This window comes from Hemiscyllium ocellatum, chromosome 22, assembly GCF_020745735.1.
Source record: "Hemiscyllium ocellatum isolate sHemOce1 chromosome 22, sHemOce1.pat.X.cur, whole genome shotgun sequence".
Lineage (NCBI taxonomy): Eukaryota > Metazoa > Chordata > Chondrichthyes > Orectolobiformes > Hemiscylliidae > Hemiscyllium > Hemiscyllium ocellatum.
In genome coordinates this window covers 47,200,419-47,216,702 of record NC_083422.1, presented here as the reverse complement: position 1 = coordinate 47,216,702, position 16,284 = coordinate 47,200,419, and the positions used below count along the sequence as shown (strand labels likewise).

At 43.9% G+C, this 16,284-nt stretch overlaps 1 protein-coding gene across 1 annotated transcript; it reads right to left on the bottom strand.

Annotated features, from left to right (window-relative positions):
• Window positions 1-1,616: 1,616 nt before the first annotated feature.
• LOC132826330 (glutathione S-transferase omega-1-like) lies at window positions 1,617-13,570 on the bottom strand. Its single transcript, XM_060842174.1, has 6 exons — window positions 13,443-13,570; window positions 11,782-11,890; window positions 9,676-9,898; window positions 6,403-6,504; window positions 5,456-5,562; window positions 1,617-2,769 (listed from the first exon to the last, which is right to left on the bottom strand). Exons 1-6 carry the CDS (start codon window positions 13,465-13,467, stop codon window positions 2,616-2,618), a joined length of 720 nt encoding a protein of 239 aa, XP_060698157.1. The 5' UTR covers window positions 13,468-13,570; the 3' UTR covers window positions 1,617-2,615.
• Window positions 13,571-16,284: the final 2,714 nt, after the last annotated feature.

Genomic DNA, 16,284 nt, shown 5'->3' with positions numbered 1-16,284 from the left:
GCACAGCAGGTTAGGCAGCATCCAAGGAACAGGAAATTCGACGTTTCGGGCCAGAGCCCTTCATTCCTGATGAAGGGCTCTGGCCTGAAATGTTGAATTTCCTGTTCCTTGGATGCTGCCTAACCTGCTGTGCTTTAACCAGCAACACATTTTCAGCTCTGTGCTTTTCCAGCACCACAGTCTCAACTCTGATCTCCAGCAACTGCAGTCCTCACTTTTTCCTAGTCCTCATTGTCAGCCAACCAGACATTCAGTCATTAACATAGATCATGAAATTGCTGCTGTACTGTCAGAGGATGAGTACTGAGGGAGTACTACACTGTTGGAGGGTCGGCATTGAGGGAATGCTGAATTGTAGGAAGGTCAATACTGAGGGAGTACTGGACTGTTGGACGGTGAGCACTGAAGGAGTGCCGCAGTGTCAGAGGATCAGCATTGAGGGATTGTTGCACCGTCAGAGAGTCAGAACTGAGGAAGCATTACACTGTCGGAGGGTCAATACTGAGGGAGTGCTGCACTGTCAGAAGGTCAGTACTGAGGGAGTGCTGCACTGTCGGACGGTCACGACTGAGGGAGTGATGCACTGTCAGAGGGTCAGTACTGAGGGAGTGCTGCACTGTCAGAAGGTCAGTACTGAGGGAGCACTGCACTGTCAGAAGGTCAGTACTGAGGGAGTGCTGCACTGTCGGACGGTCACGACTGAGGGAGTGATGCACTGTCAGAGGGTCAATACTGAGGGAGTGCTGCACTGTCAGAAGGTCAGTACTGAGGGAGTGCTGCACTATCGGAGGGTCACTACTGAGGGAGTGATGCACTGTCAGAGGGTCAGTACTGAAGAAATGCTGCACTGTCAATAGGTCAGTATTGAGGGAGTGCCACACTTGGAGGATCAACAATGAATGAGTGCTGCTGTCAGACAGTCAGTACTGAGGGAGAGCTGCATTGTTGGAGGGTCAGTAACAAGCGGGTCATCGACTGGCTTGTTGGTACCAGTAGACTGACCGGCCCAGGGTGTCCTTCGTTCAGTTACAGACTATTACCTCTTGACATGTAATGGCGTCTAAACTTACAGTTGGCACTTTTCAGGGGTCGCTGACAATGATCAGTCCCTCCTGAGGATGCACATTCCAGGCCTGACTATATCTCACCTCAGAGACTGTTTCCAGTGGTGAGGCCTATCAGGCCACAGACTTCCCTTCTTTGTCTGAGCTTGGGCGAGGGAGATCTGGTAGTGGTAGAAGAAGGGACAGTGGGGAGCCAGGACTCTCCACCTCTCACTGGATTTAGCCTTCCCTCAAGAGAACTCTCAGCTACTTTGGGTAAGGAGCCCCAGTCTGCCCTCTAGTGGAACCCCATGTACGTGATCATCCAGCACCCAGCTCTGGCCTGTTACAGCTAGGCACTTACGTGAATCTGAATGACCCAGTAAATTCATCCCCTCCAACCCCTTGTGCTTGGCCCGTGTGGAGTAAACCAGCCCACCCTAACCTGAAGCACACAGATCTCAGTGGTGCTAAAGGATTGAAGATAATCCCTCCTCTGGCTGGTCTTACAGTCCCCGATCCATAACCTCATCAGAGAATCTCGCGCCCACCAAGAAAACAATCCTGCAGAAATCTCTTTACAACATCTTTTATTCTGTCTGCAATTTTCATCAAGACGTTGAGCAGCAGTGACATCAGGGCATTGAGCTTCACTGGAGTCACACAATTCTTCCACGGAATGGGCAACACGAATGGGAGGGGGTCATTGGGAATGTGTGTTCAAATAGGGAAAGGTGACAATGCAAACGGTCTGAGGGTAGGGTTGAAATCAGCCAGGGTGAAACAGGAAGTTGGACTGTTCAAAATAGAAACACAGATATCTCAGCGAGAATGTGTACAATTAGATTGATATATCCAGTACTGCTAGGAGCTTCACAGCTTAGCAAAGTTCTGAGTGCTTTGGAGACAGGAGCACAGCTCTAGGTTGCAAAAGGAGCCCTGAATATTTGTGTCTTGATGCCAGGGCAAGGTTTTGAGGATTCATGATCATTTAGGAAGGGAGAGGACCATAAAGACAAATTTCTAGCCAGGCCCAGACTGCTCGGCGCAGTGAAACAGGCAGAAGACTATTTGTCACACCGAAAGAAAAACAGGAAAGTGTTCTTTTAAAAAAATCCCAAGGGGTGGAATTTGCTGAGTATCTCTGGCCTATCAACCAATCCGATGCTGCTCAGTAAAAGGCAGGCAGCCAAAATAAACCAGTGTTTGCAAATTCAGCAGCCAGTCCTGGTTGTGTGGACTCATTTCTCCAGAGGACAATCTAAAAATAAAGCTAGGGCACACTCTCTGTGTGTGAGCGGCCTGTCAACGTTGGGAGCAAAGGTCAGAGACTGGGTGAGATCGAACTCCTACTGGCCCTGTATTCTCAGTCCTATTCCTGGCTTTTGCAAGTTTAATTTTTCCTATCTCCACGAGAAATGCAAAGTTGAACTGATTCAGAAGCTGGGAGAACATTTGGTGTGACTCCTGGGTCAGTTTATTGTCAGACCCTTGATGTCCTGCCATGTGCTGTCTGAAGCAGACAGCAGATGTTTGTATACTCTGCTCAATCTAATCGGGGGGCGACTGTTCTCAGAGATGGTAGTCACAGGCCTCAGGGTTATGCTGAAAGTACAGCTCGTAGAATTCTCTGTAAACGTCAGTGCTAAAGCCCGAGGCCTTGACGGCAGCATCTTGCTGCATGAGTTGCATCCAGCACTTGAGCCTCGGCATCTGTTCCAGGACCCTGCAGAAACAGGAAGAGAGATTCGGTGAGAAATAAGAACGGTTAACCCACAGCTGAATACAGCCACTCTCACTTTGTTATATACTCCCCTCCCCCAGTGTTCCCTTGCCAGGAACAAGACCTACACTCAGAACTCCGACTAATCAGAGATTGCAGTGAAACATATAACAGTGAGAGGCCAGTCAACCCATCCTGTCCATGATAGCATTTACTTTCCACATAACTAAATAGTTCGGTTCACATCTCCTCGTTGCCATAATTATTTACGTCCATTTATTTTGATTGATCTAATCTTTGATGTTGCATGGTTTCTGCCTCATCCACTAACCCTGGGAGCGTGTCTCCCTAACTGTCTCTGTCTGAAGATGTTTTTTTCTCTGCTCTCTTGCCCAAATCTCATATTTTTGGTCGATCATCTTAGACCTCTCAAATAAAATCCTCTGTCCCGGCAACTCCAACCCAATAGCAGCTGTTACTAATTCCTCACTAGCTGCAGCAACACAGCCTTGACTTTACAAGAAAGGGCACAATCACTGGTGAAGAAGCCCCTTTTGGGGGCAAAGGTGTCAACACTCGGCAAGCAAAGGGTGAGGCCAGCTGGTGATGGACAAAATTGGCAATACCTGCTGTGGGCAGAAATTCACCGTCTCACTGACATGGTTTCAGAAACTTCAAAGCAGAACTCAGTCCTGCAGACTAGGTGTCAGCAGGGATCATCCCACATCAATATTAACAGACAACCTCATGTGTGGCACTTGACTTTGCCTTTTTAAAATTGCTTGCCCCACATCAAAAGAAATGCAGCAGCTGATCTCCTGACAGCCCCTGTAACCATTCCCGTTTGGCTGATGGAGGGATGTGACCCAGTTACAGCAGTCAATGTTAATTGGTCACTGTTACTAGAAAGTATTGGTTCTGAAATAACTCCACGAAGGCCAATATCCCGTCACCAAGTGACCTTTTATTTACACGTGCACAGTATGTGACACTAACCCAGCTAGCACAGAGCCAGCTCCTAAAGTGAGCAGAGCCCCTGACACTCCTATTTATGTCTGTCATCCAGGACTCCCTGATTGGATTGGGTTGACAGCCCCATTCAGGGAACTCCCATTCCATGAGATCCACCTGGCTGACTCATTCTAATCACCATAGGTTCCTGCTCACTATCTATAAATTATTTAATTATTTGCCATAGGTGCCTTTAAGCAAATGTTAGGAATTGGAACATGTTAATGAAGTGGTGGGACTCTGAACTGGGTGTGACAATCAGTCATTGTGTCTTATTTCCAAAACAAGTTGTGCAATACATTCCTGTTCTTAAAGCACCTTTATAATCATTGACTGTGTAAGTGGTGACATTATTGACTCTCTATTTGACTCAGATCAACCATTTGGCCTTGCAGATGAAGCAAACGAGTTTGACAAATGCCTGTAAATTTGTACTGTAATAAATGCAGTCATTCCTCACTCGCCGGACGCTGCTATAGGAACTGTATGGGTCTAGTATTTTGGTTATAGTTGTTTTTACTGTTCTTGCCTAATTGAGGAATACGTTTGAAATTAGAACACTGATGTCTGTAGCTGCCGACCTGAGAGATCAGGGAATAGCCGGGGCAGGACTGACAGGTTCCGAACCTCTCGTACCACTGAAAATGCTGTCAGCAAAACCTGAAAATCATTCTTGGCCCAATCTTTAAGGGAGAGGCTTCCTTCATCCTCTTCCTGCTTGTAGGCTTCCTCCTGTTGTGGACTTCCACCCTCATCCTTTATCGCTCTCACATCAAATACAGCATGGGGTTAGATACAGAGTGAAGCTCCCTCTACATTGCCTCTGAACAATGCTCTGTGACAGCAGCAACCATTGATATCTGAAAGGAAGACTGTCAATTTACTGTCAACAATTGGGACAGCTGAATACTACTTAAAACTCGACTATGACTTTCCATACTGCCCACACTACCTCCCTCACCTCTATCCAAGGTCCTAAAGGAGCCTTCCACATCCATCAAAATTTTACCCCTTCCGTGACTATCTGGTCAGGTCCACGTCCCCCTACAACCCACCCTCCCATCCTGGCACTTTCCCCTGCCACCGCAGGAACTGTAAAACCTGTGCCCACACCTCCTCCCTCACCTCTACCCAAGGCCCTAAAGGAGCCTTCCACATCCATCAAAGTTTTACCATGGATGCTGCCTGAACTACTGTGCTCTTCCAGCACCACTGATCCAGAATATGACTTTCTGTACACATTTCATTGTAATGCAAGCCTCTGCCGCAGGTGGCGATGTTGAGGGAGGTCACAAAGCATGGCAGTTTGAACCACCAAGAAGAGACACTCATTGGAGGAAAGGATATCTCTGCGAGAAGGAGGACTCATGGAGGGAGGAAGGATTAGTTAAAAGATGGCCTCAACCAACCATAAACTGCAGACTTAATTCCACAAATATACTCTTGTTTTTCTAGTTTAACCTTAATTTCCTCTCATGTTTCTAATTACCTAGTACCAATGAACTAAAAAGTGATCTTTGTGCTTAAACTTCACGTTGCTCAGAGGATCCCTGAGAAGGGGAAAATTAATCCTGTCAGTTTGGTTTGAATGTGACCCACATTGCAACAATGAAAGTTCAGTATCTGACCTGCACTGTCAACCACTCACACACCGTTTCTTTTACTCCCCCAGACTCACTTATTGAATCCAAGGGCATCCATGCGTTCAAACCAGGGCCACAGCCAGTAGTCAATCATTGTCACGGAGTCACCACCAAAGAAGGAAGTCTTCAAATCAGCCAATTTCTGCAAAAAAACAGAAGTCAGGGTGGTGCAGATGAAACTGTAACTCCAGAACTACTCGGGTACAGAAAATTAAAATGGGGATGTGACCAGTGAATTTTTAATCCCTACTTTTTAAAACTTTGTCCATAAGATATGGGCCAGCATTTATTAGTCAGCTGTAATTTCCCTTGAACAGAGTTGACCATATTGGTGTAGGTCTGGAGTCACATATAGGTAAGGATGTCCCTAAAGCACATTAATGAACCAGATGGGTCTTTACAACAATCAACAGTCGTTACACGGTGGCCATTAGACTGGCATTTTAATTCCAGATTTTTATTGAATTCAAACTTTACCACCTGTTATGGTGGTGATTTGAACCCATCTCTTCAGACCATTAGTCTGCAGTTCAATATGACTAGTTCAGTAACATTTCCACGGCATCACCCCTCATGCCAATATTTAACAGTCAATTAGCATCAGAAAAAGATTATTCGGTCTTTACCACAGTGCTGTCAGTAGGATCTTGCCATACACATATTTGACGCTGCTTTGTATCCTGTTTCAGTAGGACTTCATTGACTACGGGATGTCCTGAGGTTATAAAAGGGAGTATACAAATGCAAGTCTGTTTTGTCATCTCTGTTTCTAACAGTGAGATGTCCAGCATTATCTTCAGGCTCAGCTGTTTGTTAGAAGAACAATCAAGCAGGGAACCTGTATTTTGTTCACTGTGGTCGGGGAATGTTCGCGATTCCAGGTTAATACTCAAAAACCCAGAGTTCTGTGCCACATTCCAACACTATCATAATCCAGAAAATCTCAGCTTCTGCTTCCTGGTTTCACCAACTCCCTCTTTACCTGTTCAAATTTGCTGAGTTGAACTTGAAGTTCTTCCTCCAATTTGGAAGTGTCCATGGATTTTCTCTTTTCCACTGGAATCCTGTACATGTAACCCACCACCTGGTCACAGAAAAGACAGAGATGTAGAGAAACCACTTAGCATTATAGTTCAGACACTGATACACTCTTGTTCACTAGCACTGTCAAAATACAAAGTTCCACAAATTGCATGTGGCTGTGTGTTGACAGCATAAGCAAATTTTATGCTCTTCATCTACAAGCGCGACATGACAACTGGGTTGCATGCTCATCTTTGAGACAGAAGCTCATATGTTTGAGTCTCTTCCAGAGATTTGAGCTCAAAATCTCAGCTGAAAGCCTGGTGCAATTCTGAAGAATGCTCTGTGGCACTATGATGAAAAGGGCATTTTATTCCCCCAATTTCCTGACAATTTGTACCCCTTAATCGACATTGCTGGAGAAACTCAGCAGGTATGGAAACATTTGTGGAAAGAAAACGTTTTGGGCCCAGTGATCTTTCTTCAGAACTGAATAGTTACCTCTTGATGTCATAAAAGGGTTTGGATAAATTCAAACTCTTCCTTCCTTCTTTACCTTCAGGGAGAATGGGGCAGGGAGGTCAGAGGAACATTGAGACATACAGCTGACAAATAGGAAAGGAACATTGAGCAGATATGTGTTATTGTGTAATGATGCAGGCTTAATGAGTAGACTAATAGCAAATTCTCTGCTGGGAACGAGGTTATCCTACTGCCTAACAGCCCAACAGTGAAGCACAACAAGAGAGGAAACACCGGAGTAGCCAGTGACAAGCAGAACCCTTCTCATCAAAGAGCAATGCTGTGTGATCAAAAAACGTGAAAGGGAGGGCAGGGGTTAAGTCAAAATAGAGTTGAAGGGGGAAATAAAGCACTCTACACCCTTGAACAGCTCAAGGGTGCTGGCGGACACCGCATGCTCTTTCTACAACGACACTCAGGCTTGAACGTGGGACCTAGGTTATAGTGAAAGAGGAGGAAATTCAATCGCTAGCAGGCGATAAATGTGGTAATGAGTAGGTATTCAATAGGCCATATGTACTTACATTTAACAAGGTAGAGCTAAAGCTAAGGTGTAACCAAGGATATTGAGGGCTGCAAGATTTGGAAATTACAGAGTAATTAGAAATAATTTAAAAATGAAATATATTTTAAAAATAAATAATAAAAAAAAAGATTTTTTTCATGCAGTGATAAAGCTGTATAGAATATAATCATGTGAGATTTTGGAATTTTAAAATATTGAGGGAAAATTGATTTTGGTTTCAGCTCAATGAGGGTTTAATTTCTATGAAAGCATGTGACTAGCCAGATGCTGGTGGAGTTAACTGATGAAGTGATTACATTGTTGAATTGATGAGATGCAGGAAATCAAATGATCAGGGGACACTATTAGTTTAGTTTGAATTCAGTTCCGAAGAATTAAGTTGCAGTTTCATCCAAACAGAATGGTTTAGTTTTCTGAATTCTCCAAGTTATAGAAGTGTTCATTGTGTCAGAACTGCAATGAGATGTAGGTCATCAGAATAGAAAAGAGGTCTTAAAATTGTTTCAGCAGTAAATAAGGAACACTGGAAGAGTTGGTTATGTAAGACGTTAAAGAGTTAAGATAGAAATTATATTTATCTGGGATTAAGTTAACTGGGATTTATCTGGAAAAGGATTTGGCTGGGAAAAAGGCTAACTTTTTTTGTCCAAGTTGTGACTCTTTTCATATTGACTTACATATATACAAAAATGGGGTTATTAGTTTTATTTTCCTTTTGTACTCTTGTATTAAGGGAGCACCGGCAATCTTGTGAATATGTTCAGTGACTAATGTGACAGTAACCAACTGTAAAAATAAAACTTGTGATCTATCGAGTCTAGTTTCATTCTGAGATTTGAGTTGAGCAGTGTTACCATCTGCTGGGATTATAACAAGGTAGTGGGTGGTTAGGGTTTGGAATGCACTGCTTGAGAGTGTGGGAGAGGCAGATTCGGTAGAGGAATTCAAAAGGGAGTTGGACTGATATATGAAAGGGATCAATGTGCAGGGTTGTGGAGAGGGTAGGGGAATAGCACTAATGAAGATGCTAATTTAAGAGCTGACACAGACATGATGGGCTAAATGGTTTCCTCTGCACTGTAATAGTTCTATCTTTCTGTGTAACATGTAAATGTTGATGCTCAAAGACTTGGATGTGCGCATGCAAGAAACAGAGAACATTAGAATGCAGGTGCAACAAGCAGACAGGAAGGCAATGGTAAGTTGACCTTGATAGCAAGGAGAGTGAAATACAAGGATAAAGAATACAACTTTACAAGATTTTTATGAGAACAAATGAGAACAAATCAGAAATATAGTATGCATGTTTTGTCTCTGTATTTATGGAAGATATATTTGCACTGGAGGTGATACAGTGAAGATTCACTAACTTGGTACCTGGGATGAGGGAGTTGCCCTTTGTTGAGAGATTAAGTAAAGTAGGACAATATTTCCTGGAGTTTAGGAGAATGAGAGGCAATTGCAACATCAAAGATTCTGAACGTGCTCGACAGCAGATATACTGAGAGGCTGTTTCTCCTGGCTAAGGATACAGCGGTCCCCCCGTAGTCTAGAATACAGTAGTCCCCTCCCCCCACCTCCCCGGAGCCGAGGGGAATACATTCCAAGACCTACGGTGGAAGCCCAAAACTGCGGATAGGAGCGAACCCATTCATTTCAATGGGAAATGTGCCTTCCCAGCAGCCTCCTGGTCCCTGGTTCTGGAACATTCCCTATAATATATTTGGGCCGTGGTAAACCGTGGGTTGAGGATGGGGAATATTGTAACCAATGACCTGCAAATGAGTTCAGACCAGTTTTGAAGCAACTAAAGGGAATGAAACCAAGAAACCGGAAGGATTGCTGGATGGAGAAAGACCAAGGTTCACTGTGTTCCCCTTCTGCCTTCCTGATAATCGCATGACGCAATATTATTAACTTCCTGTTAATCGCAGGAATAAATTACTATTAACTAGTTTACAACAGACTAATGTGTTCAGCGATTGAGTAGGGGAGTAAGCCTAATTAGATAGCTCTTTTGAAGGGCTTGCATAGGAACATTGGGTCAAATAGCCTGCATCTGAGCTGCACGATTCTTTGAGCTGGCGGAAGGCCGTTGAAGTTTTTACACACCCTCTGCTGCACCCATGACCAGAAGCTAAGCTAGTCACATTCAGTCCGATAAGAACATCTATCCCTGTGCACCTTACTGAACTGCTCCAGCAGCATTTTCTGCTTGGCCTTCTCGTAGGGGTCAGTGGGCAGAAGCCGATTGGCAGGGTAAATATCATCCAGGTACTCGCAGACGATTGGAGAATCATAGACCAGCTCATTCTTGCAAGTCTCCAAGGTTGGCACCATACCAAGGGGATTCTTCTGCAGAAACCAGTCAGGTTTATTCATCAGATTGACATTGACGATTTCACACCTGAAACAGAGTGGAGTTTGGATTAAAATCTTAGTACCATCAGAAAGTTGCAAAATTGGAATTAGTTTGTCATGCAAATAAGTTAAGGTGTACTCAGATTAAACAAGACTCCTTCAGCTGGGAAAACAATATGAACAAACCTTAGTGCACACTCCTTCAAGTGAGAAATTGGTGATTTTGAGCTTATAACAACAGCAATGTTTCATCAGCTTCACTATAATGCCACAAAACTATGATCCTTAAGTTTTTAACAAAGCTGACTGCACATTTAAAATCTTCATTGCTGTTTGCAAGTCTGACCCTGGCTATGTCCTTCCCAATCTGTTTAACCTCTTACAGTTCTACAACCCTCCAAAATGTCTGTATAATGTGTCTCCAAATCTAGCCTCTTATCCACCCTCAATTTTAATTATTTCTTCAATACCTATTGTGCCTTCAGCTTTCCGGAGCCTAAATTCTGGAATGACCTCCCTAAGTCTCTCCACTTCTCTCCTTCCTTAACAGATTGTTAGAAATCTACCTTGCTGGGGAGGTTTGGGCCATCTGTCACAGATGTCAAATGTTTGTTCATCATGCTCATGTGATGTATCCTGGAATGTTTAACCAAGTTACAACTGCTATAGAAATTCAAGGCGAGAATTTTGGATTATTGTTGATGTGTGTACAATGAGTAAAGGATTGTGCTTTTTAAGAGAAAGGCACCTTAACTCACTCACCACCTCCTGCCCCAGTTCCACAACAGATGCATTCAGAACACCCCAGCAATATTCTCCTCTTTCAAAGTCTCCACTTGTCCATTCTCTCTCTCCTGATGCAAACTGCCTTCTTCCTGATATCTGTCCTACATGTGCCTTTCAACTTCTAACCCCTGACCCTGACATCTTCCAGGATTGTCAAAACCTTCAGTCCAATCAGAACCTCTCAATACAGTTGCCTCTGCAAAATTGCAGGGGACAACAGGATCCTGGTAATCTCTGTTTAAGGACTAAACAGTAACTTATCATCTAACTGGACCAAATATTTATGAACCTTCTAAGTTCCTTTTTGTGTCCGGATTAGTTCAGAACACACAATACTGTTCATAGGATCACTGCCCCAGTGATTGCTCCATTAAACAGGGGCCTGTCAATGAGCCCATATTCACTGAAAAGTATAAGAATAGGAAATGATCCCATCGACACATACAATAATTTGAAAGGGCTTCACGTGTTACAGTGAGAGGCTGTTTCCCCTTCACTGGGGAATCACAGTGTCAGGAAAAGCAGTGAGAGAGGGAGAATAATGACTTCACACGGAGTGTTGTGAATCTTCAGAATTCTAGGCCTCAGAGGGTTGTGGATTCCACATTGTTGAATATATTTAAGGCTTAATGTGGAGGAGGTGGTGTCATGCAACTGATGTGTCATGCAACCTAGATTGCTGTTAAGTCTTTAATCACTTAGAACGGAGGTGCGGGTTTTGATTGATTAATATGTAAATCCTAGAATTTCTTTAATGTCACAGCCCTGAGAAAACTTAAGATTTTATCAGTATTAAAATAGGTGACATCTCAGCTCAGAAAATGCATTAAAGGTGTGAGGCTAGAGTTTTCTGTATCCCAACTTGGAGTCAGACTGGTTCTACTTCATAAGGCTGATCTCTCCAGAAGGGAAGGATTAGGAAGGTTTGGGGAACTGGTGTTGAGACAGAAGATCAGCCTAGGTCACGTTAAAAGGTGGAGCAGGTTTGAGGAGCCAAATGGCTGCTTTTTGCTAGGACAGTCAAAGATGGCATGGAGATGGGCAGACCTGGCTGAGGACTGGCTCAGGACTACTGGGTCTGCTGAAACTGTGGAGGGTACCTGACATTGACTCAGGCAGAACTTTGAGAAATGTCCATCTCACTTGATTTTCTTGGCTTCCAAGACCAGGCAGACACGCTGAGCAAATGGACAGAATCGCATGCTGTACAGGCGAATTGTTCCTGCAGGCACAGGGCCTGGTGCGGAGCTTCCTACAAAGCAAGAGGAGTCAATCATCAGTCATGAGAACATTAATGAGGGGTTGGCATCAAACCTTCAGTGACAGTGCAACAAATAGCCTGGAAACTGATATCCTTGGAGCAATTGACCAGACCTTGTGAAACCAACAGTGTGCATAGTTGTGGGACAACAAAACAATTTAAAGACTGACAAAAGGAAACAATTATGCCGTGACATGCAGTGATTGCGAAAGTATTTCTATGTTTGACTAACTCGATAAGGTTCTTTGATAAAGTGTTGAAGAGGGTAGTATAATTGACGTGTATATTGACATTAGATAAGGTATTGCCGAACCTGGTAGTAAAATTGAAAGCATGGGATTAAAAGGGCTGTAGGGATATCAAGTTAGAGAAAGTTTCAACCAGACATTGGTGATAAACAAATGCTGATTGAGGCTGAATGGAAACAGTGAGTTGCTGTGAGCTGGAACCCACTGCCCAGGTGGACTGTGGAAGCAGATTTAACAGAGATTTCCGAAAGGGAATTATAATGTATGTGCATGTGTGGGAGGGAGAGAGAGAGAGAGAGAGAGAGAGAGAGAGTGTGTGTGTGTGTGTGTGTGTGTGTGTGTGTGTGTGTGTGTGTGTGTGTGTGTGTGTGTGTGTGTGTGTGTGAAGGAGAGAGAGAACGAGAGTGTGTGTATATGCACATGTGTGCTCTTGAGAGAGAGTGTGTGGATGTGTGTGAGTGTGAGGGAGTATATGTATGTGACAGCATGTGTGTGAGTGTGTACGAGTGTGTGCTTAAGACAGTGCACGTGAATGTGAGTAAGAGAAGGTGGGAGTGTGCGCGTATGAGAGAGGGTCTGTGTGAGTGTGTGTTTGTGTGAGTGTGAAGGAGTATATGCTTGTGTGTTTGAGTGAGTGTGTGTGAGAGAGAGAGTTTGTGTGTATGAGAGAGAGTCTGTGTGAGTGTGTTTGTGTGAAAGAGTGTTTGTGTATGTGTCTGTGTGTGTGAGAGTGAGTAGTGTGGTGAGGTCACCTGTAATGCGACATGAACCCTGGGATGGCAGACACTATTCTGAATTTTCTGTTGCCACCTGGATTGGCGGCAAGATCTCACCCTCTGCCAGTGCAGGGTTGGTCTCACTTTAAGTCCCAGCAATTGGATATCTTGTCTCGTGTTAAAATCACGGCCAAGCTGTGAGAGACACACAAACAGAACAAGGGAAACAGGAGGACTGTGCGGTGAGAAATACAGACATCAGCACAGACATCCAGAAGTGAAGAGGGCCTCAGGCACACGCAGACTATTAGTGACACAGTTAAACACAGAGAGGGACAGGAAATTCAGCAAAGGTCAAATTATAAACATATTCATACAGACACACGCACATTTCTGACACGTACACAATCAAATTTTATTGAGCAACAGGGAGAAAAGGAGAGAATGAAATTGAGAAATGTGCACAGAAGGTAGAAGTGCTGAGAGACCTGCATTCACAAGGCAGACTGACTGAGAAACAGAAACCACCTATCAAAGTCTCTCCCTCATGCACACTTGCAGAATCGTTCACTTTTTTACCTTTTGCCAGTGCTTTTGTAGACATAGCTCAGTCCGTGATTGATCTGCACGCTTCAGGTAACAGACGGACTCGATGGAGGCTGAATCACCGAGTTGACTGAAGTCTCTAAATGGAGCTGGTATTATCAGCCAGAGCAGACCCACCCCATTAAAACGTCATAATCAAGATTATTGTTTAGCTGACTCACTGCAAATGTTTATCTAGCATCTTCCCTGAAACGAAGGCTCGCAATGGAAGTAAACATCACGATAAATTAGTTGGCAGCCCACAAAGGGGCTCCTACTCAAATTTTTAGTTAATGGCGATAGTTTGGTTAACTTTAGGAGCAGGCAAAGGAGTAGGTCATTCAGCCCCTCACACTTGCTCTGCCATTCTATCAGATCATGGCTGATCTGATTATAAGCTCGGAACTACATTCCTGCATACCCCAATCATGTTTTGGCCCTGTTGCTTAACAAGAATATATCCACTTCTGCCTTAAAAATATTCAATGAGTCTGCTTTGTTCACACTTTCAGCAAGAGAGTTCTAAAAACTCACAATCCTCTGAGAGAATAAATTTCATCCAATCTCTATTTTAAATGTATGAGCCCTGTAGTAATTGTAATGAGGTCAGCCAGATGCTCTCATAGGATCTGTGTTCCCTGTTTGGGGCTGTTAACCTGGTCCAATTAGTGAGCCCTGGCTGACAGATATAAACAGGAGAGTTCCAACGCTATTTTGATTTAGTCCTTGCCCTCCCCTTCACTGTTTTGATCACACAGCATTGCCCTTTGATGTAAAGGGTACTGCTTGTCAAAAAAAAATAAACAGGAGAGTCAGAGATTCTGTTCACTCGGAGAGCTGGCTCTGAGGGAGCTGGAGCAGTGTCAAGCACAATGTGTGTGTAAATAAAGGGTGATATGGTGACGGGATACTGGCCTCTGGAATTATTGCAGTGGTGTCGACAGAAAAAGATATGCTCCTGAAAAGATTTGCCATTATTAGGAATGCTAGACTTGATTGATCTTGTCATTAAAGACTGGGAGAAAGTGAGGACTGCAGATGCTGGAGAGACAGAGTTTAAAAGTGTGGTGCTGGAAAAGCACAGCATCTGAGGAGCAGGAGAACCAACATTTCAGGCATAAACCCTTCATTAGGAATGCCCAGAATGTGGTAAGAATGCAGTTTCTTTTCCAGGCAAACAGTACTGGGACAGATGAAAAGCAATGGAACCGCAGCCTTTGTGTTTATTAGGAACCTAACATTTCCTGAGGCACCAGACCAAAAAAAAACCTTTCAAGAGCTGATAGAGGATTAACAAGAGGAAATTGTGCTATCAACTCCCCCACAGCCTCAATGATGATGTAGTCCAGCATGTACACAATGAATGAGATTTGCAATAGTCATCAACCAGATGAGCTGAATAGATGATGCATGTCTGCCTCATTCTGAGGTCCCCAGCCTCACAGATACCAGCTTTCAACAAATCCAGTTCATACCACAATGATTTCAAGAAACAACTGAAGGCACTGGACACTGCAAAGGTGATGGGCCCTGATGATGTTCCAGATCTGTGCTCCAGAACCAGCTGTGTCTCTAACCAAGTGATCTCTAGTGCAGTTGATACTCTGACAACTACCCAACAATGTGGAAGGTTGCCCAGGTAATATGCTTTGAACAATAGCAGGACAATCCAGCCAATTAGCAAACCATTGGAAAAATTATGAATGCTGTTAACAACAGTGCTGCCAAGTGACACTCAACGGTCGCTGACATTCAGTTTAGATTCTGCTGAGTCATTCAGCACCTGTTCTCATTACATACTTCAGTTCAGGAGCTGAGAGTAACAACCCATGACATCAAGGCTGTCTTTCACCAAATGTGGTTCCCAGGAGCCTTTGCAAAACTGGAGTCAGTGGGACTTGTGGGTGGACTGGGTATAACCTCCGCTGATTGTAGACATATCTAGAAACGAGGGAATTGTTTGGTGGCCAATCACTTAAGCTCCTGGACATCACTGCAGTGTTATCAGTGCATTATTCTGGGTTCAGAAATTTCCAACAATGACATTCCCTTCATCATAAGAAATGAGATGGGAAGTAACTTGCAATTGTCTGGTGTTTGCAACATTTGCACTGAATAGGTGTAGTCTGACTTTGTAACACATGCACCCCCTTTGTGTTGTGTGTAATGTTACTGAATCTTGCAGAAAGGGCTGTATTTATATTCCCAGGGGATGTATTATGCATTTTAATACAAATTGTGGCATTTTGAGATGGTATGCTTGCATATGGTTTTTCAGATTTGGACTGTAGAACAAAATGCAAAAATGCTACTTAAATAAACTAGGTGTCAATTTTTTACAAAAAAATCTGGGTGGAATGTATACTGATAACTGTAGTATTAAATTCAATTTGTAACTCCTCAGATACTAAAGTGGTCTGTGCCTACATGCAGCCTGACTGGGACAACAATCAAGTTTAAGCTAAAAAGTGGCATGTAATATTTGTATACACAGGTGTAAGAGAATCTTACTGTCAGTCGAATATTTGATGGCATTATCATTACTGAATTCCCACCGGTAACATCCTGAGAGTTTAGGGCGGCATGATGGCTCAGTGGTTAGCACTGCTGCCTCACAACACAGGGACCTGGGTTTGATTCCCGCCTCGGGCGATTGTGTGGAGTTTGCACCCGTGTCTGCATGGGTTTCCTCCGGGTATTCTGGTTTCCTCCCACAGTCCAAAGATGTGCAGGTCAGGTGAATTGGCCACGCTAAATTGTCCATTGGTCTAGGTGCGCTACTCAGAGAGAAATGGGCCTTGGTGGGTTACTCCTCAGAGGGTCAGTGTGGACTTGT